Raw genomic sequence first — 22,153 nt, 5'->3', positions numbered from 1 at the left:
GAGGAGGATGATTACTTGAGCCCAGGAGTTTGAGACTAGTCTGGGTAATATAGTGAGACCCTGTCTCTAAAAAATTAAAAATTGGCCGAGCACAGTGGCTCAAGCCTGTAATCCCAGCACTTTGGGAGGACGAGGTGGGTAGATCACCTGAGGTCAGGAGTTCAAGACCAGCCTGGCCAACATGGTGAAACCCCATCTCTACTAAAAATACAAAACTTAGCCGGGTGCAGTGGTGGGTGCCTGTAATCCCAGCTACTAGGGAGGCTGAGGCAGGAGCATCGCTTGAACCCGGGAGGTGGAGGTTGAGTGAGCTGAGATCACGCCACTGCACTCCAACCTGGGCGACAGAGTAAGACCTTGTCTCAAAAAAATAATAATAATAAAAATAAAAAATTAGCCGACCATGGTGGTGCACGCCTGTAGTCTCAGCTACTCAGGAGGATGTGGTGGGAGGATTCCTTAAGCCCGGGAGTTCAAGACCAGCCTGGGCAACACAGTGAGACTTCGTCTCTTAAAGAAAAAAAAAAAAAAATTATCAGGACACACTGGCGAACACCTGTGGTCCTAGTTTCCTAGTTGCTTGGGAGGCTGAAATGAGAGGATCACTGGAGCCTGGGAGGTCAAGGCTGCAGTGAGCTGTGGTCATGCCACAGCATTCCAGCCTGGGCAACAGAGTGAGAACCTGTCTCAAACAAAAGAAAACTGTGTTAGGCCTAATGACTCCAGGGGGTACTGTAGTTCCTGCCTAGTACCCACCTCCAGTGGTTGGCCAATATTTCTGTCAGATTGGGCTGCTTATTATCTTTGAAGCGTAGGTATTGTCAGTCTTTATGAGCTTATCTGTTTAATTTTGCTTGTATGTTAAAAGTATTTGCATCACATGCAGAGATAACTTTATTCTCTCCTTGCCTCCTTCCTCCTCACATTTAAGGTATTTTAGGGATGGTGCAGTTAAGAAACCTTATTCTGCAAAGACACTGTCCAACAAGAAGTCTTCTGCATCCTTTGGGATCCGGAGGGAGTTACCTAGTACCAGGCACCTAGTGCAGTATCATGGCACACGTACTTGTACCCGACAGGGCCGATTAAGAGAACTTCGCATCAGGTGAGCTTATGAGTGGCCACCAGTCTACAGATGCTTTTCTCTTGTTCTCCCTTCTTGGTTAAAATGAGGGAATGATTCTTATTCTCCCATCACAATTAGCTGGAGATCTTGATGCCCTGTTCTTTATAGTAGAATGTTCAGATGAAAAGGATATTCAGGAATCTGCAGACATAAAATCTGTCATTGAGTGTTTTCATTTCTCCACTTGTGCCTCGCAATATGACGCTATCAAGAAGACTTTTTTCTTCCAGAAAAAGTCTAAACGTGTAAACGTGGTCCAAGAAAGAAGGAACTACTCTTTTTTTCTACTCTTTTTTTCCCCCTGGATTTTCTGGTGAATTCTAGAAGAGCTGTAACCCTTCTGCTACTCTTGATTAGGTATAATAAAGACATCCATTTCTCTTTTTTTTGGACAGAGTCTCGCTCTGTCACCCAGGCGGAGTGCATTGCCCGATCTCAGCTCCCTGCAAGCTCCACCTCCCGGAGTTCACGCCATTGCTTCTGCCTCAGCCTCCCAAGTGCTGGGACTACAGGTGCCCACCGCCACGCCCGGGCTAATTTTTGCCATTTTTTAGTAGAGAACGGGGTTCACCCGTGTAGCCAGGATGGTCTCGATCTCACTACCTCGTGATCCACCCACCTCGGCCTCCCAAAGTGCTGGGTTACAGGGCATGGCCACCCCGCGCCCAGTGAATCCATTTCTTAATTTCAAAAATTTATCAGCCTGGTGCCGGTGGCTCACACCTATAATCCCAGCACTTTGGGAGGCCAAGCATTGTGGATCACCTGAGGTCAGAGTTCGAGACCTCATCTCCACTAAAAATACAGCAGGGCTACGATGGCTCACGCCTGTAATCCCAGCACTTTGGGGAGGCCGAGGCGGGTGGATCACGAGGTCAAGAGATCGAGACCATCCTGGCTAACACGGTGAAACCCCGTCTCTACTAAAAACACAAAAAATTAGCCGGGCGTGGTGGCCGGTGCCTGTAGTCCCAGCTACTCGGGAGGCTGAGGCAGGAGAATGGCATGAACCTGGGAGGCGGAGCTTACAGTGAGCTGAGATCATGCCACTGCACTCCAGCCTGGGCGACAGAGCGAGACTCTGTCTCAAAAAAAAAAAAAAATACAAAAAATTAGCTGTGTGTGGTGGTGCATGCCTGTAATCCCAGCTACTTGGGAGGCTAAGGCACGAGAATCGCTTGAACCTGGGAGGCAGAGGTTGCAGTGAGCCAAGATCGCCCCACTGCCCTCCAGCTTGGACGAGAGTAAGACTGTCTCAAAACAACAACAAATTTATATGGTGCTTAGCCATGGCAGCTGTTATGCTAGATGCTGAGATATAAGGTGAATAAGGTCATCTTAGTTTATGACTTCATCAGAATTTAAAATCAGGTAGGCTTGATAGACTATTAAGCCACAACAATAGAGTAAGAGTGCAATGAGAGAAGGATGTGGTACTACTGGCAAATATGGCAAGAACAGCTACACTAGTATAGCCAGCACTTACTCTCTGGAGGAAACAGAGTTTAAGCTGAGCCCTGAAGGATAACGTAAGAATAATCCAGATAAAGGGCTGGAGAAGGTGCGTTTTAAGTTGAACTCAGGGTTTAACTCTATAAGACAAGCCACCTTTGGCCCGGCATGGTGGCTCATGCCTGTAATCCCAGCATTTTGGGAGGCCGAGGCAGGTGGATCATGAGGTCAGGAGATCGAGACCATCCTGGCTAACATGGTGAAGCCCCGTCTCTACTAAAATACAAAAAATTAGCTGGGCGTGGTGGCGGGCGCCTGTAGTCCCAGCTACTTGGGAGGCTGAGGCAGGAGAATGGTGTGAACCCAGGAGGTGGAGGTTGCAGTGAGCCAAGATCACACCACTGCACTCCAGCCTGGGCGACAGTGAGACTCCATCTCAAAAAAAAAAAAAAAAAAAGACAAGGCCGGGCGTGATGGCTCATGCCTGTAATCCCAGCACTTTGGGAGGCCATGACGGGTGGATCCCAAGGTCAGGAGATCGAGACCATCCTGGCTAACATGGTGAAACCCATCTCTGCTAAAAATACAAAAAATTAGCCAAGCGTGGTGGTGTGCACGCGTAGTCCCAGCTACTCGGGAGGCTGAGGCAGGAGAATGGCGTGAACCCAGTAGGCGGAGCTTGCAGTGAGCAGAGATTGTGCCACTGCACTCCAGCCTGGGCGACAGAGCAAAACTCTGTCTCAAAATAAAAAAAGACAAGCCATCTTTGTGTGTATACCAGGCACTGTGCTAGGTACTGGAGATACTATAAAGCACCAATTTCTGCTTTCAGGGGCTCACAGTGCAGAGGGAATGACAGACACCCTGTGAGCTGATCACTGTGATATGGTGTCACAACATTACAGGAGGGGTTTGAGCACAGTACTGAGAGTACACAGCTGCTCACTCTGTTTACATTGGAGAAGGTTCAGGATTAGTGGGTATTTGCCCGGCATTTTAGGCAGGAAGAATAATATGAACAAAAGAATTATGATATACTTCCTCTACCTCAGTTCTGAAGTTTTTATCTCTTCATTGACAATTTATATTGAAAATATTTTTTAAAAATAATCTGCTTGATTTTAGCTTTATAAATCTGCCCCATCCTATGCCCTGTTTGATGCAAGATTAGCTATGATACCACCTTTTGACTCATACTAGCATCCCTCCCTCTGAGACCTTAAAGGCTTCCTTTCCTTTCCAGAAAACTGATGATGTAAGGCAAATGGAATTTTAAAATATGTATATCCTTTTTTTCCTTCTTTCAGATGCATGGCCAGAAAGTTCTTATATTTATGGATTCGAATGACTTTTGGAAGAATATTTCCCTCTAAAGCCAGGTAGTATTAGCTCAGAACACCATAATTCTGTTGAGTTCATTCTAGGGTTTTCTTTTATTTTAAGCCTGTATATAAACTTCATTATGGCTTGTGCTGTTACATTCCTCCCTTGTTCCTCCCCAGAATCCAGTAGGCAGAAACAGTCCCTAATATAACATATGTACTATAGTGGTAACTTCATACCTGTTAGTTGACTGCAGCTGCATTCATGGTGAGCTGTGAATGTTATCTACAAAGTAGCCAGTGAAGGTTAAGTTTTAGTGTTCAATGTCGTGGCCTTTAGCTACTGTGGCCTTCAGCTTCAAAGAAAAAGAAAGAAAGAAAAAAAATCACAAGCAAGTGAGCAAGTGAAAGAATCAGGCAGGGCGCGGTGGCTCATGCCTGTAAACCCAGTACTTTGGGAGGCTGAGGCGGGCGAATCACTTGAGGTTAGGAGTTCGAGACCAGCCTGGCCAACCTGGTGAAACCCTGTCTCTACAAAAATTAGCTGCACAGCAAGGCACGGTGGCTCATGTCTGTAATCCCAGCACTTTGGGAGGCCGAGGTGGGTGAGTCACCTGAGGTCAGGAGTTCGAGACCAGCCTGACCAACATGGATAAACCCTGTCTGTACTAAAAATACAAAACTAGCCGGGCATGGTGGCGCATGCCTGTAATCCCAGCTACTTGCGAGGCTGAGGCAGGAAAACTGCTTGGACCCAGGAGTCGGAGGTTGCAATGAACCAAGATTATGCCATTGCACTCCAGCCTCGGCAACAAGAGCGAAAGTCCCTCTCAAAAAAAAAAAAAAAAAAGGCCAGGTGCGGTGGCTCACGCCTGTAATCCCAGCACTTTTGGGAGGCTGAGGCGGGCAGATCACAAGGTCAGGAGATTGAGACCATCCTGGCTAACACAGTGAAACCCCCTCTCTACTAAAAATACAAAAAGAAATTAGGTGTGGTGGCGGGTGCCTGTAGTTCCAGCTGCTCAGGAGGCTGAGGCAGGAGAATGGCGTAAACCCAGGAGGCGGAGCCTGCAGTGAGCCGCGATTGCACCACTGCACTCCAGCCTGGGTGACAGAGCGAGACTCTGTCTCAAAAAAAAAAAAAATTACCTGAGCATGGTGGTGTATGCCTGTAATCTCAGCTAATCGGGAGGCTGAGGCAGGAGAACCACTTGAACCCCGGAGGCAGAGATTGTGGTGAGCCGAGATTGTGCCATTGCACTTTAGCCTGGGCAACAGAGTGAGACTGTCTCAAATAAATAAATAAATAAATAGGCCGGGCGCGGTGGCTCACGCCTGTAATCCCAGCACTTTGGGAGGCCGAGATGGGCGGATCACGAGGTCAGGAGATCGAGACCATCCTGGCTAACACGGTGAAACCCCATCTCTACTAAAAATACAAAAAATTAGCCCGGCGAGGTGGTGGGCGCCTGTAGTCCCAGCTACTCGGGAGGCTGAGGCAGGAGAATGGCGTGAACCCGGGAGGCGGAGGTTGCAGTGAACTGAGATCCAGCCACTGCACTCCAGCCTGGGCGACAGAGCAAGACTCTGTCTCAAAAAAAAATAAAAAATAAATAAATAAATAAATAAAAATAAGAATAAAAAAAAACCATACTTAAGTAAGATAAGATCTCTTTGGGAAAAGTGTTTGCCCAAGAGAAGTAATTGAGCTCTTTCAGGGCACTGGTCAGACTGACAGATTGGCTTNGAGACTCCATCTAATAAATAAATAAATAAATAAAATAAGAATAAAAAAAAACCATACTTAAGTAAGATAAGATCTCTTTGGGAAAAGTGTTTGCCCAAGAGAAGTAATTGAGCTCTTTCAGGGCACTGGTCAGACTGACAGATTGGCTTGATCAAGTGCAGAACCTAGGGAAAAAAATTGGCTTTAACAAAGGAAGTGAAATTTTAGCAGCAAATGCCTCTGTCATAGCCTCATTTTGTATAGACCAAGCCTGCCCATTGCTGTGGTTTTGGGTTATAATTGCTTTAGCTGCAGTGCTGAGAGTGGACTGCAACAGAGAGTCACAGGAGTCCCCGTACAGAATGCAGGGGAGCTGGAGAGAAGGGACCAGTGCAAGGTATGTTTCAAAAGGAGAATTGGCAGCCTTCGAGAGTGTAAGCACTTAAAAACTGAAATGTCTTGGGTTCCCTCCTACTCCCCTCTTCCCCTTTTCTTTCCCTTAACTATAATCTTTCCTGTTTCATTTTTTGAGTCTGACTCCTTCATTCAATGTCTCTCAAGCAAACCTGGCCTTTGTGTGTTTTCTGAAATATTTTCTTTGTATACCTTATGAGGGGCCCTGCTGTTCCATCTTCTCCTTTTTGTATGTTTACAGTGAAGCTCCTGATGTGTCTATGTTACCGGCCAGGTCTAGGTCCATTCTGCCCATGCGTGGTAAATCAATCACTGTGACACAGGTTTTGCAAAAGAGAAAAAACTTACTTGCAAGGCCACTGAGCGAGGAGGTGGGATAACAGATCTCAAACCAGCCTCCCCAAAGATAAGCCTTAGGGATATTTGTGGGCTAGGGAAGTGGGGTGGTTTAAGGTGTGGGGTGGATTGGGGTGGATTGGCAGTGGGGATAATGAAGTAACATTCATTGTGTACAAGTGTAGTCAGGGTTCATGGCATGTCATAGAACACATGTACAGAAAATAGAGGCATTAACATGATCTGAGGGTGGAGTTTTTGGCCCTCAAGCGTCAAAAGACCCTCTTGGGCTCCTTCACAGGCCCAGTTGAAGGGTTGGTGGTCTCCATCCGTTTGAACTGGGCAGAAGCTAGCCCAGGTTCCTGAAAAATAACTGAAGTGACCATTGCCATGGTGACCTGTGAATGTTATCTACAAAGTAGCCAATGAAAGTTAAGTTTTAGTGTTCAGGCTGGACATGGTGGCTCCCACCTGTAATCCTAGCACTTTGGGAGGCCAAGGCAGGCGGATTACTTGAGGTCAGGAGTTTGAAACCAACCTGGCCAACGTGGTGAAACTTTGTCTCTACTAAAAATACAAAGAAATCAGCCGGGCATGGTGGCGGGTGCCTGTAATCCCAGCTACTTGGGAGGCTGGAGCAGGAGAATTGCTTGAACCCAGGAGGCGGAAGTTGCATTGAGCCGAGATCACACCACTGCATTCCAGCCTGAGCAACAGAAAGAGAATCTGTCTCAAAAAAAAAAAAAAAAAAAAAGTTGTACTGTTCAGTGGTGTGGCCTTTAGGTTCAAAGAAAAGGAAAAAAAAAAAAAGAAGCAAGTGACCAAAAGCAAGCAGGACAGCAGAGCTGATCATGTTAACCCTTTGTTTTTAGCTGTAGCCCGTCCCAGCTGCAAGTGTTTTTAGCTGTAGCCCGTCCCAGCTGCAAGTGCTAGGCATCGTTCACCTCTATTTTACCTTCTTCTCCTGGATCCTGGGCATGTTGTCCTTCACTGCCTTGGTAGCTCTTTAGTGCATTAAATAAATTTTTTTTGCTCTGCTTTTTTTGTTGTTCATTGGGAAAATTGATCTAAATTGCTATTGTCAGAATTCTCTCTTTTTTGTTTAATTCATTGCATATTTATTGACCTCCCCACTGTTAGCTTAGAAGTTATATTCTCTTTTACTCTTCCTTTACTGACTGCCCTGATAAGTTACAAATGTGAATGTGTATTTTCATTCAAATATGAATGTATATTTGTAACTTACCAGAATCTAATGTTAATTGGTTTTTTACTCTCTTCCTAGATAAGACAGGGTCCTTAGAATACTTTAGCTCTGCCTATCTCCCTCTCTTTGTGTATATTTTTAAATCTATAAAGCATTATTACTCTCATTTTATTTTTTGAGACGGAGTCTCGCTCTGTCGCTCAGGCTGCAGTGCAGTGGCTCAATCTCAGCTCACTGCAACCTCCACCTCCTGGATTCAAGCCTCGGCCTCCTGAGTAGTTGGGATTACAGGTGCGAGCCACCACACCCGGCTAATTTTCGTATTTTTGTAGAGACAAGGTTTTATCATGTTGTCCAGGCTGGTCTCAAATTCCTGACCTCAGGTGATCTACCTGCCTTAGCCTCCCAAAGTGCTGGGATTACAGGCGTGAGCCACTGTGCCCAGCCTGTTATTTTCATTTTGTATAGCCGATATTTATTTAGATTTATTCACATATTTATCCTATTTACCCTTCCCTTTTCATTTATTTTTCTTTTTTTGCCCCAACATTACAACAAATATTTACCCTTTCTGTTGCCCTTTTTCTTCTCACATCTCCAGGTTTCTATCTGTCATAATTTTCCTTCTCCTGTCATTAGAAGGTCCCAGAATATTTTCTTTCGGGTAGGTCTGCTGGTGAGAAATTCTCTCAGATTTTGTCTGTCTAAAAATATTTTATTCCATCTTCACCTTTGAAGGATATTTTCACTGAGTATGGAAGCCTGGGCTGCTGGTTTTTTCCCAGCACCTGGAAGATAATCCATCACTATCTTATGGCTTCCATTTTTAAGCTGTTAGTCTAATTTTTGCTCTTTTGAAGATTCATTGCTTGTCTTCGTTTTCAGAAGCTTTGAATTTATTTTCTTATAATCTTTTATCTCATTTTGAGATTGTAAACAAGGTTTTTTTTTCTTTTTTGTGGACAAATCTTTCTGGCATACTTGTGTTTATATGCATGTTATTGTGCTCCTTATCGTCTTTCCTCATGTAACTTCAAATGCCTTTTTTTTTTTTCTTTCCTGAGACTGCATCTCACCCTGTTGCCCGGGCTGGAGTGCAGTGGCATGATCTCAGCTCAGTGCAACCTCCGCCTCCTGGTTTCAAGCGATTCTCCTGCCTTAGCTTCCCACATAGCTGGGACTACAGGCACGCGCCACCATACCCAGCTAACCTTTTTATTTTTAGTAGAGACCATGTTGGCCAGGCTGGTCTCAAACTCCTGACCTCAGGTGATCTGCCCAACTCAGCCTCCCAAAATGCCAGGATTACAGGCATGAGCCACTGTGCCCGGCCTCAAATGCTTTTTTATTGTTTTTTATTTTTTATTTATTTTTTATTTTTTTCAGTCTTGCTCACTCTGTTGCCCACGCTGGAGTGCAATGGTGTGATCTTGGCTCACTGCAACCTCTGCCTCCCAGGTTCAAGCGATTTTCCCGTCTCAGCCTCCCTTGTAGCTGGGATTACAGATGGGCGCTACCACACTCAGCTAATTTTTGTATTTTTAGTAGAGACGGCGTTTCACCATGGTCAGGCTGGTCTCGAAATCTTGACCTTGTGATCTGCCTGCCTGAGCCTCCCAAAGGGTTCAGATTACAGGCGTGAGCCACTGCGCCCGGCCTTTTTTTGTCCGTTTCTTTCTTTTTTTCTTTTTGCTGAGACAGAGTCTCACTCTGTCGCCCAGGCTGGGGTGCAGTGGCGCGATCTCGGCTCACTGCAATCTCTGCCTCCTGGGTTCAAGCGATTCTTCTGCCTCAGCCTCCCAAGTAGCTAGGATTACAGATGTGTACCACCATGCCCGGCTAATTTTATTGCTTATTTTTATGCGAAATTAGTTTTCCTGAATTTTAATTTTTAAGTTTATATGTCTTTATATATTTTTTAGAGATAAGGTCTTGCTGTATTGCCCTGCAGTAGTGTGATCATAGCTCACTGCAGCCTTGAACTTGTGGGCTCAAGTAATCCTTCTGCCTCAGCCTCCCAAGTAGCTGAGACTGTAGGCACAAGCCACCACACCTGCCTTATTATTCTGAACTTTTAGAGTAAGTCAAGGTTCAGTTAATTTTTACTAATTTCATAGAACTCCTGTTGTTTTTGTTTAGGGTTCAGAAATATAGTGGCTTTTTTTATGGGGTATCCTGGTTTTGTTCCCTTATCACACTTGGTCTGGATCTTCTTTTTCCTTGTCTCTTTTGACTCTCCCCTGCTCAAATTTTTTTCTACCTGTGGCTGTTTCTCCTCCATATGAAGCCCTGTCCTAGAAGGACACTGGCAGGTCAGTTTTGGACTGCTCTGTTTCCGTTCTTATGTGAGCCCTGGTGCTGGAGAGGATAAAACTCATAGTTTCAGCTGCTCATCTCAAATTGGGCGTCTCTACCTTCCAATGACTACTCATTGGCTATTTTGGGGTTCACCTATTGTTAGGTTTCTCAGATGCTACTTGGGGATCCAAAGATTGAAAACTGTGTTGCTACCTCCACTATTTTCCTAAAATCTAGTTTTTTTGGTTTTTGGTTTTTGGTTTTTTTTTTGAGACGGAGTTTCGCTCTTGTTGCTGAGGCTGGAGTGCAGTGGCACAATCTTGGCTCACTGCAACCTCCACTTTCTGGATTTAAGCAATTCTCCTGCCTCAGCCTCCTGGTTAGCTGGGATTAAAGGTGCACACCATCACGCCCTGCTCATTTTTTGTGTTTTCAGTAGAGAAGGGGTTTCACCATTTTGGCCAGGGTGGTCTTGAACTCCTGACCTCAGGTGATCCACCTGCCATGGCCTCCCAAAATGCTGGGATTACAGGCATGTGCCAGCATGCCCAGCCCTAAAATCCATTTTTTACGTAATTTTATTTATTGATATTTGACCCATATATGACTGGGAACCTCATTTCAAATAATGCCTTCCGAGTCCTTGGGAAATGCTGATTGTATGTTAGAAGTACCTGACTCTAAGAGAAAGTCTAACAATGGCTGAAACAAATTGAGATTTGCTTTTTCTTTCTTTTTTTTTTTTTAAATTGTTAACTTTTTTTTTTCTTTTAGAGACTATGTTTTCCAGGCTGGTCTTGAACTCCTGTGCTTAAGCGATCCTCCCTGCCTCAGCCTCCCAAAGTATTAGGATTACAGGCATGAGGGGATTTACTTTTTTTTTTTAAACAAGCCATCTGGAGGTTGGCAGTTACTGGTATTGCTTCAGCTGTTCAGTCATGTAGTTTCAGGCTCAGGCTTCTAGTACCTTTCTAGTTCAACATCCTTAGCACATTGGCCCTTTGTCCTCATAGGTGACACTTCGTAGTTGCAAGATGACTGTTCTAGCTTTACACAGGAAGGTGGGGGTAAGGGAGGTGTCCTTTTGATCTCTTTATCAGGAAAGAAAACTTCCCTGGAAGTTCCCCACCGCATTCTGCTTCTGCCTCATTGGCCAGAGCTTTGTCACCGGCCACCTTTAGCTACAGAGGAGGTTGGGAAAGAAATCTTTCTGGCCTCTGTAGTGGATACTGATGAGAAAAAGGGCTTGGCCGTGGGTGTTGGGTTAGCCAGTGACTGCTAGCTAACACTGCTACACTGCTTTAAAACATTTGCATTATGCTGTTTTTCATGTCTTTGCTCTTCAGTGGTAGCTGGGTGTAGAGGAAAGAATACTGGACTAGAATTAAGGAGACCTGAGCTTTGGTTGTAACCCAGGCCCTAGCTAATTATTTGATCTGAGGATAGTTATGCCTGTGGGCCTCAATTTTGCAAATTACAGAATGATAGAGTGAGAATATTTGTTTTCTAAGCAGCTACCGAAATTAGAATTTTGATACTGTGTTTCCATTGACTTAGAAACTTGTGAAGGGATAGTTATTTTCCAATATCTATATGTCAATATCAAATATCAATCTGTTAAAATCAAGTAGGTTCTTTGTTACTTGGGGGAACACTGGGCATCCTGATCTTTGTTTTTAGTCTTTTCCATACTGAGTTGTTTATTTCTCAATTTTAGGTGTGTTAGGCGGGAATAATATCATGCCACAAACTGCAGAATAATGCCTTTATGTGCTTAATGTTTTAGCATTGTTTTTTGTTGTTGTTGTTGTTGTTGTTTTTTGAGACAGAGTTTCGCTCTTGTTGCCTAGGCTGGAGTGCAAAGGTGGGATCTTGGCTCACTGCAACTTTCGCCTCCTGGGTTCAAGCAATTCTCCTATCTCAGCCTCCCAAATAGCTGGGACTACAGGCATGCGCCACCACACCTGGCTATTTTTTGTATTTTTAGTAGATACGGGGTTTTACCATGTTGGTTAGGTTGGTCTTGAACTCCTAACCTCAGATGATCCACCTCCCTCAGCCTCCCAAAGTGCTGGGATTACAGCATGAGCCTCTGCACCCAGCCTGAACCATTTTTTTTAAGTACAGTTTCCATTTTATTTTTCTCCAGAGTATAATTTTTCTTCAGTCCTTAAGGACACAGCTTCTTAATGGGTTTTGGTGGGAGTCATGGGGCAACGCCCACAGGTCAAAATTGTGGTGCGGGTATTCAGTCTTAGTGGGCTTCATGAGATTGATTTCTAACTACTTAGCTGTGAATGGCACAACTCACATATTAAGGCAGCTTCATATATGGCTTCGGTAGCACCTAGACATCAAAGACCCTCACTTCAGAAATGTCCCTGACTGCTGCAGCCTCTACTGTGTTTCACATGATGAATTTCTCCTGTTTTTGTTAAAGTCACTAAATTTACTACAGTCAGTGATGAATTCCTAAACTTTCTTTAACTTGACCTACCAGGTAGCATTAGAGAGTCCATCATTTCCTTCTTCTAGAATCCCTTTCTTCTCCCAGCTTCTAGTTAACCATCCTCTTGTGTTTTTTTTCCTACCTCTTTGACTGCCTCCTTTGTTTTCCTCCTCATCTAAATACCCCAACACCTAGTCTTTGCACTGCTTCTCTAGCTGCCCCACAACCGAAATCTCATCAAATCTCGTCAAATCTCACAGTGATTCTCAGATGCGTATGCCCAGCCAAGACCTCTGCCTTGAAACTCTGTACTTTTACATACGTGACAACTCCACTGGGTGTCACACCATAGTATGTCCAAAACTTGAAATCATCATCTTCCCTCTCTCAGGGGAAACTCCATCCTTCCAAGTGCTCAGGTCGGAAACAGTGAAGTCATCCTTCACACCTCTTGTTCTTTCACACCCCAATTTAAAATGTCAAATGCCAAAATCATGTTGCTTCAACCTTCAAAATGCATTCAGAATCCAGCCACTTTTCAGACCTCTAGTAGCTACCACCTGGTCCAGCCAGTCACTGAGGGAGAGCCCTCAAGTGACTCCAGTGACTCCTCATTGGTCTCCTGCTTCTTGTCTTGCCCCTAGTCAGTATCTTCCCAGTAGGTAGTCTGAGTAAATCAAGTCACATCATTCTGTCAAACTTCCAGTGGCTTCCTGCTGAAAGTAAAAGCCCATAGTCCTTACCGTGGCCTACAAGACCAACCAACTTTTTGTGCCACCTATAGGTTTTTTTTTTTCATTTCTGCTGTCATATTTTTAATTTCCAAGAGCTTGTTTTGTTCTCTGCATGTTCCCTTTTAATTTCTAAAAGCTTCTTTTGTTCTCTGCATGTTTCCTTTCTTTTTAATAGTATCCTGGAGGCTCAAAATTTTTTGAGGATAATGTGGGTTTTTTTTTAAGATGTTTATCTGCTTACACTGTGTGTCTTCTAAGATCCTTTTTTCTTTACGTTTTTGGTCACTGTGTCATGTTGGAGCCTTTCCTCAAATGTCAAGAGATTCTTATATTGTCTGTTTATATTTAACAGCAGGGCCCTAAAAAGCTAATTTTAGAAGCTCTTTTCTTTTCTTTTCTTTTCTTTTTTAAGACAGGGTCTCACTCTGTTGCCTAGGCTAGAGTGCAATGGCGCAATCTCAGCTCACTGCAACCTCCGCCTCCTGGGTTCAAGTGATTCTCCTGCCTCAGCCTCCCGAGTAGCTGGGATTACAGGCATGCAATGCACCAGCATGCCTGGCTACTTTTTGAATTTTTAGTAGAGATGGGGTTTCACCACGTTGGTCAGGCTGGTCTCAAACTCCTGACTTCAGGTGATCTGCCTTACCTCGGCCTCCCAAAGTGCTGGGATTACAAGTGTGAGCCACCACACCCAGCCAGAAGCTTTTATATGTAAGCATGAGGACTTACAACTTGAAGGCTTCACTGTAGGCTTTGGGGTAGATTTCACCAGGGAATCTAGCTGTCTGTGTCTCTGACGGCCTTTTCCCTTAGGTTGATCAGTTTTCCCCAGACAAAAGAGATACCCTCCAACTCCTTCTGGCATGGGGTGGGATGGAGATGAAGGTGGTAATTTTTAAAATTTTTTAATTTGTATTTATTAATTTAATTTTTTTTTTTTTGAGACCGAGTCTTGCTCTGTCACCCAGGCTGGAGTGCAGTGGCGTGATTGACTCACCGCAACCTCCGCCTCCCAGGTTCAAGCAATTCTCCTGCCTCAGCCTCTTGAGTAGCTGGAATTACAGGTGCCCACCACCATGCCTGGCTAATTTTTATATTATTAGTAGAGACGGGGTTTCACCCTCTTGGCCAGGCTGGTATCGAACTCCTGACCTTGTGATCCAGCCACCTCAACCTCCCAAAGTGCTGGGATTATAAGCGTGAGCCACCATGCCTGGCCTACAGGTTTTTTTTTTTTTTTTTTCTGTTTTTTTTTTAAACAGAATCTTACTCTGTCACCCAGGCTGGAGTACAGTGGTATGATCTCGGCTCACTACAACCTCTACCTCTCAGGTTCATGCGAGTCTCCTGCTTCAGCCTCCCAAGTAGCTGAGACCATGGGCATGCACTACCATGCCTGGCTAATATTTGTATTTTTAGTAGAGATGGAGGTCTTGCCATGTTGGCCAGGCTGGTCTCGGACTGCCCTCAAGTGATCCACCCACCTTGGCCTCCCAAAGTGCTGGGATTACGAACATGACACTGCGCCCAGCCGAAGGTGTTAATTATAAGCTTGGCTGCAAGCAGGAAAAGGGATGGTAGGTCTCATTGTTCAGTATGTAGACTTTTGGTCTAGGACCATCTCCCAAGCTTTGCCTAGTATTCTGGAGTCCAGTTCTCCTGTGGCTCGCCTCTTCAGAGATACACCTGAGTCTCTGCTTGAGTGAATAATGGGATCCAGGAGCCTAACCGCTTCTGACACACAGGCTTGCAAACAATCCTGTGTTTTCATCTCAGTCCACAGCTCCTCGTCTCCTGATACTTCTCATTTCCACCCCTTTCTGGGGGGCCTGTACCACCAGGTGGGTGCTTCTTGTCTCCCTTCTTCCCCCAACAACAAGACACTTAGTTCTCTCCTTTATCTGGTGATTCATCTGCAACTCTCTTGCCTAAAAATGACTAAAATTTATTGACAGCTCTTGGCTGTCACCCTTTCTCCTATTCTCTTGGTCTTTATAGGCTTACACCTTTTTGAATACATTTGCTGTTATTTAATGCGGCATGGGGAATGGAAGGAGGTAAATGGATATGTTCATTTTACCATGTGCAAATGGTTCCTTTTTATTACAGTTTTTTAGAATTGTAGGTTGGGCATAGTGGCTTGCACCTGTAATCCCAGCACTTTGGAAGGCCGAGGCAGGCGGATCGCAAGGTCGAGAGTTCAAGACCAGCCTGGCCAACATGGCGAAACCCCATTTCTACTAAAAATACAAAAATTAGCTGGGCGTGGTGGCATGTGCCTGTTATCCCAGTTACTCAGGAGACTGAGGCAGGAGAATTGCTTGAACTCGGGAGGCAGAGGTTGCAGTGAGCCGAGATGGTGCCACTGTACTCCAGCCTAGAGTACAGCCTTCACTGTACTCTAGCCTAGACAGAGAAGACTCTGTCTCAAAAAAAAAAAAAAAGAATTGGGAATGAATCTGTTCAACAATCTTTCAAATATTATAGAAATGTACAGTTTAGGAGCCAGCCTCCTATAATCCCCCCCTCCCCAAGAGAGAACCACTGGCATTAGTTTGATATTCTGGAGTCTTTTCAGGTTTTTAATATGTATGATATAATGATTTATGTATGCATACACACATGCTTGTTTATATGTACACAAGTGTGTATATGTGTGTGTGTATATATTTGATGTATTCCAACATACGGGTGCTGTAAATACATAAAATTAGGCCGGGTGCAGTGGCACATGTTTGTAATCCCAGCACTTTGGGAGGCTGAGGCAGGCAGATCACCTGAGGTCAGGAGTTCAAGCCCAGCCTGGCCAATGTGGTGAAACCCTGTCTCTACTAAAAATACAAAAATTAGCTGGGCGTGGTCATGTATGCCTGTAATCCCAGCTACATGGGAGGCTTAGGAAGGAGAATCACTTGAACCCGGGAGGTGGAGGTTGCAGTGAACTGAGATCGTGCCATTGCACTCTAGACTGGGCAACAAGAGGGAAGCTCTGTCTCAAAAAATATATATATATAAATACTATTGTGTATTTATTCATTCATTCTTTGAGACAGAATCTCGCTCTGTCAGCCAGGCTGGAGTGCAGTGGCCTGATCTCAGCTTACTGCAACCTCCACCTCCTGGGTTGAAGCAATTCTTGTGCCTCAGCCTCCCAAGTAGCTGAGACTACAGGCATGCACCACCATACCCAGCTAATTTTTGTATTTTTGGTAGGTTTCGCCATGTTGGCCAGGCTGGTCTCAAACTCCTGACCTCAAGTGATCTGCCCGCCTTGGCCTCCCAAAGAACTTCGATTACAGATGTGAGCCACTGTGCCTGACCTAATTTTTTGAAAAACATACCATATTATACATACCATGCAGTGACTTTATTTTTTCACCGAATCACTTTCTGAGGCATCTGTCCCTTCAGTACCCTTAGGTCCGCTTCATTCATAGAAAATGAGCGCATGGCATTGATTGAATTGTATTATTAACCTGTCCTCTTTTGATGGGTATTTGTGGTGTTTCATTCTTCTCTTGTTATTATTATAAGCAATAGTGAGGTGAATTCCCTTATGTATGTCTTTGTAAGCTAGTTTTTAAAAACCGTGAGTGGAATTGAGCGCAGTGGCTCACGCCTGTAATCCCAGCACTTTGGGAGGCTGAGGCCAGTGGACCACCCGAGCTCAGGAGTTCGAGACCAGCCTGGCCATTATGGCAAAAGCCCATCTTTACTAAAAGTACAAAAATTAGCTGGGTGTGGTGGCATGCGCCTGTAGTCCCAGCTACTCAGGAGGCTGAAGCAGGAGAATCGTTTGAACCTGGGAGACGGAGCTTGGAGTGAGCTGAGATCGTGCCACTGCACTCCAGCCTGGGCAACAGAGCGAGACTCTGTCTCAAATTAAAACAAAACTATGAATGGGTTAGGAGGAGCAACATGTTAGTAACCTGCAGAACCATGAAAAGAAATTCAAAGTGATTGACAGGCCAGTGCAGTGGCTTATGCTTGTAATCCCAGCACTTTGGGAGGCAAGGTGAGCAGATTGTCTGAGCTCAGGAGTGTGAGACCAGCCTGGGCAACATGGTGAAAACTTGTCTCTACTGAAATACAAAAAATTATCTCGGTTGGGTGGCGTATGCCTGGAGTTACAGCTACTCGAGAGACTGAGGCACGAGAATAACTTGAACCCATGAGGTGGAGATTACAGTGAGCAGAGATCATGCCACTGCCTTCCAACTTGGGTGACAGAGCAAGACTGTTTCAAAAAAAATTTTAAAAATTCAACCCCATCTGTCACTGCTCTTCTGTGTTCCTTATTACCTTTTTCCTGACTAATTTCTCTTACTCATCTTTTGCTGCTGTTATAACTCCCCTCTTCAGATTTCAGCTAAATTCATATCCTATGTTCCTGTTAAGTACTAGGAATATTATTAGGCATTTACTTATTTTATAACTTTAATTTCATATGTTTGTGAATAAGACATTCCTACTTTTAGTAATAAAATATTTTCATTCTGGTGAATAAAAAAATTAAAAATAGTAATTTTCAATTAACTTTATGGTGTTTGAAAAGTCAGATTTTGGGAGACCAAGGGAGGAGGATCACCTGAGCTCAGGAGTTCAAGACTAGCTAGGGTAGCATAGTGAAACCCTGCCTCTACAAAAAATAAAAAATTAACCAGGCGTAGTAGTGGAGCATGTCTGTAGTCACAGCTACTTGGGAGGCTGAGGTGAAAGGATCACTTGAGCCTAGGATGTCAAGGCTGCAGTGAGCCGTGACTGCACCACTGCATTCCAGCCAGGGCAACAGAGCGAGACCCTGTCTCCAAAAAAAAGTCAGATTTTTATGTTGACATCTTTAATCAGTAAAATCAATATTAGAAAATTTTTAACCTCATTTCTAGTTTAAGTAGCTCTGAGATTCTGACCTGAAAAAGCCAAATATGTCTTATTTTCCTTCTTTTTAAGTTTTTTTTGATTGTTTAAGAGATAAGATCTCGCTCTGTTGCCCAGACCAGAGTGCAGTGACACATTCACAGCTCACTGCAGCCTTGACCTCTGGGGCTCAAGCTATCCTCCCACCTAAGCCTCTGGAATAGCTGGGGCCACAGGTGCATGCCTCCATACTTGGCTAACTAAAAAAATTTTAAGGGGGTCGGACGTGATGACTGAAGCCTGTAATCCCAGCACTTTGGGAGGCCGAGGTAAGCGGATCACCTGAGGTCAGGAGTTTGAGACCAGCCTGACCAGCATGGAGAAACTCTGTCTCTACTAAAAATACAAAATTAGCTGGGCGTGGTGGCGCATGCCTTTAATCCCAGCTACTCAGGAGGCTGAGGCAGGGGAATCACTGGAAGCCAGGAGGCAGAGGTTGCGGTGAGCAGAGATCACACCATTGCACTCCAACCTGGGCAACAAGAGCAAAACTCCGTCTCAAAAAAAAAAAAAAAAAAATTGCAGAGCTGGGTACAGTGGCTCATGTGTGTAATCCCAGCACTTTGGGAGGCTCAGGTGAGAGTATCGCTTGAGCCCAAGAGTTTGAGAACAGCTTGGGTAATATAGTGAGACATCGTCACAAATTTTTTTATTTTTATTTTTTGGGTAGAGATGGAATGTTTTATTTTATTTTATTCTATCTTATTTATTTTTTTCTTTTTTGAGACAAAGTCTCACTCTGTTGCCCAGGTTGGAGTGCAGGGGACTCGATCTTGGCTCACCACAACCTCTGCCTCCCAGGTTCAAGCAATTCTCCTGCCTCAGCCTCCTGAGTAGCTGGGACTACAGGCATGTACCACCATGCCCAGCTAATTTTTGTATTTTTAGTAGAGATAGGGTTTTAATATGCCACCCAGTCTTGTCTCGAACTCCTGACTTTGTGATCCACCCACTTCAGCCTCCCAAAGTGCTGGGATTGCAGGTGTGAGCCACTGTGTCCGGCCTTTTTTTTTTTTCCTTGTATTTGAGACAGGCTCTTACTCTTTCGCCCAGGCTGGAGTGCAGTGGTGCAAACTCAGTTCACTGGAACGTCTGCCTTCTGGGTTCAAGTGATCCTCCCACTTCAGCCTCCCAGGTAGCTGGGACTACAAGAGCATGCCCGCACTACGCCTGGCTAATTTTTTATTTTTTGTAGAGACTGGGTTTCACCATGTCACCCAGCCTGGTCCTGAACTCCAGCAATCCAACTGTCTCAGCCTCCCAAAGTGCTGGGATTACAGCCATAAACTACCACTTCAGCCCTAGATGGAGTCTTGCTATGTTGCCGAGGTTGGTCTTGAACTCCTGGCCTCAAGCAGTCCTCCCACTTTGACCTCTCAAAGCGTTTGGATTACAGGCATGAGCCACCATGCCTGGCCTCTATTTTTAATCTATCTTGGTGTTTACTTTTTGTTCTTCGAGACAGAGTCTTGCTCTGTCACCAGGCTGGAGTGCAGTGGCGCAGTCTCAGCTCACTGCAACCTCTGCCTCCCGGATTCAAGCAGTTCTCCTGCCTCAGCCTCCTGAGTAGCTGGGACTACAGGCGCGTGCTACCATGCCCAGGTAATTTTTGCATTTTTAGTAGAGATGGGGTTTCACCATGTTGGCCAGGATGGTCTTGATCTCTTGACCTTGTGATCCACCCGCCTTGGCCTCCCAAAGTACTGGGATTACAGGCGTGAGGCACTGCGCCCGGCTGGTGTTTTCATTTTTTGTTTGTTTGTTTTTAGTAGAGATGGGGTTTCACCATGTTAGCCAGGATGGTCTTGATTTCCTGACCTCATGATCCGCCCGCCTCGGCCTCCCAAAGTGCTGGGATTACAGGTGTGAGCCACTGCGCCCGGCCATACTTTTTTGTGAGAAGGCAACAATATGAAACTGTGATTTGGGAAGAGATGTTAGCTCCAACATCATCATATATATATATGATTTTTTTGTATTGCCCTAGATTTTACTATGAGCAGCGATTACTACGGAAGGTCTTCGAAGAATGGAAAGAAGAGTGGTGGGTTTTCCATCATGAGTGGAAACTCTGTGTTCGAGCTGACTGTCACTACAGGTCAGGTTTCGTGTTATACTCCTTCAGTTTTACTGATGCACATTATCATATGATTATGTGTTGGCATGTTTATGGTCAAAAGAAGCAAACTTTGGATCACTTTTGGTTTTTCTTCAAATCATTTTTTGAGTTAGCAAGATCAAAGTTCCAAATTAAACCCAAGCATGTATGCACATGCTGGGCACGTGCACACAGACACACATACACACACACCTCCCACACCTCTAATTCAGGTAACTAGTATCTGTTGGTTATGCTAATAGTTTAAATGGGATTTTCCCACCGATTTTCATTTCTATATAATTTCTAATTCTGAAAGTATTCTGGGTTTTTTTTTGTTGTTTGTTTTAAGACAGAGTCTCACTCTGTTGCCCAGGCTGGAGAGCTGTGGCACGATCTTGGCTCACTGCAACCTCCACCTCCTAGGTTCAAGCAATTCTCCTGCTTCAGTCTCCCGAATAGTTGGGATTACTGGCATGCGCCACCATGCCCAGCTAATTTTTGTAGTTTTAGTAGAGACAGGGTTACATCATGTTGACTGGGCTGGTCTCGAACTCCTGACTTCAGATGATCTGCCCGCCTTGGCCTCCCAAAGTGCTGGGATTGCAGGCATGAGCCACTGCGCCTGGCCTATTTTTTTTTGTTTTGTTTTTTTGAGATGGACTCTCACTCTTGTTGCCCAGGCTGGAGTGCAGTGGTGCACTGCAACCTCTGCCCCCTGTGTTCAAGCGATTCTCCTGCCTCAGCCTCCCTAGTAGCTGAGATTACAGGCATGTGCCACCATGCCCAGGTAATTTTGTATTTTTAGTAGAGATGAGGTTTCTCCATGTTGGTCAGTCTGATCTCAATCTCCTGACCTCAGGTGATCCTCCCGCCTTGGCCTCCCACAAAGTGCTAGGATTACAGGCATGAACCACCATACCTGGCCCTGTTTTGAAAATAATAAGTTGTTCTAATTTACATTGATTGTGGGAGAAAATATATGCCCAACATAGAATGTTAAGAAAATAGAGGCCAGGCCCTGTAATCCTGGCAGTTTGGAATGCCGAGGTAGGTGGATCACTTAAGCGCAAGAGTTTGAGACCAGCCTTAGCAACATGATGTAACCCCATCTCTACCAAAAAGTACAGAATACCAGCAGGGTGTAGGGGTGTGCGCCTGTGGTCTCAACTACTTGGGAGGCTGAGGCAGAAGGATTGCTTGAGCCTGAGAGGCAGAGATTGCAGTGAGCTGAGATTGTGCCACTCACTCCAGCTTGGGCAACAGAGCTAGATCCTGACACACACAGACACACACACACAGAAGAAAAGAAAGGAAAAAACTCTTAATCCTTGACATTCACATTCCCGGGGATAAGTGAAGGGGAAAGGAACAATTGAGAATTATTATATCAAATACACATTTTCAGACCTTTTTTAAAAATCTGAATGTCATTTCTTATAGATTGTGTATTTAAAATGGTATTAACTCTTACTGTAGTAATTTCTTTGTCTAGGTTCTTTGGAGCAAGAGTTCTGATTTATGGATCTTTCAGATTAAAATATAGACACACTGAGTTGTTTTAATAAGCAGATAGAATATGAAATCAAGGCCTAGGAATTACGGTAGTGAATATATGGGGAAGGCCGAGTGTGGTGGCTCACTCCTGTAATCCCAGTACTTTGGGAGGCTGAGGCGGGTGTATCACTTGAGGTTAGGAGTTCGAGACCAGCCTGGCCAACACTGATGAAACCTTGCCTCTATTAAAAAAAAAAAAATACAAAAATTCCAGCCTGGGCAACACAGTGAAACCCCATCTCAATGAAAATACAAAAGACATTAGCCGGGCATGGCGGCATGCGCCTGTAGTCCCAGCTATTTGGGAGGTTGAGACCGGAAAATTCATTGAACTCAGGAGGCAGAGACTGCAGTAAGTCGAGATCGCACCACTGCACTCCAGCCTGGGCAACAAAGCAAGACTCTGTCTCCAAAAAATGAAAATAAAAAAATAAAAAAATTAGCTGGGCATGGTGGCATGTGCCTGTAGTCCCCAGCCACTCGGGAGGCTGAGGCAGAAGAATTGCTTGAACCAAGG

At 44.8% G+C, this 22,153-nt stretch overlaps 1 protein-coding gene across 22 annotated transcripts in view; it reads left to right on the top strand.

Annotated features, from left to right (window-relative positions):
• SFI1 (SFI1 centrin binding protein) overlaps positions 1–22,153 on the top strand; it is a 122,235-nt gene that overhangs the window by 27,093 nt on the left and 72,989 nt on the right. For 14 of the 22 annotated variants that reach the window (XR_001884854.1, XR_001884856.1, XR_001884855.1 and 11 more), the window contains exons 3-5: positions 932–1,105; positions 3,886–3,957; positions 19,969–20,079. The exons of 1 other annotated variant lie outside the window; for it this stretch is intronic. Coding sequence is in view for 18 of the 21 variants with exons in the window: in XM_017868956.1 (XP_017724445.1) it covers positions 932–1,105; positions 3,886–3,957; positions 19,969–20,079 (357 nt within the window). In the remaining 3 variants the exon portion in view is untranslated. The remainder of the gene's footprint in view (positions 1–931; positions 1,106–3,885; positions 3,958–19,968; positions 20,080–22,153) is intronic. 7 more of the 22 variants (XM_017868959.1, XM_017868958.1, XM_017868971.1 and 4 more) reach the window with 2 other exon arrangements.

This window comes from Rhinopithecus bieti, unplaced genomic scaffold, assembly GCF_001698545.2.
Source record: "Rhinopithecus bieti isolate Rb0 unplaced genomic scaffold, ASM169854v2 scaffold_4666, whole genome shotgun sequence".
NCBI lineage: Eukaryota > Metazoa > Chordata > Mammalia > Primates > Cercopithecidae > Rhinopithecus > Rhinopithecus bieti.
The sequence above is the reverse complement of the archived record's forward strand: the minus strand, read 5'-3'. Positions and strand labels throughout refer to the sequence as shown.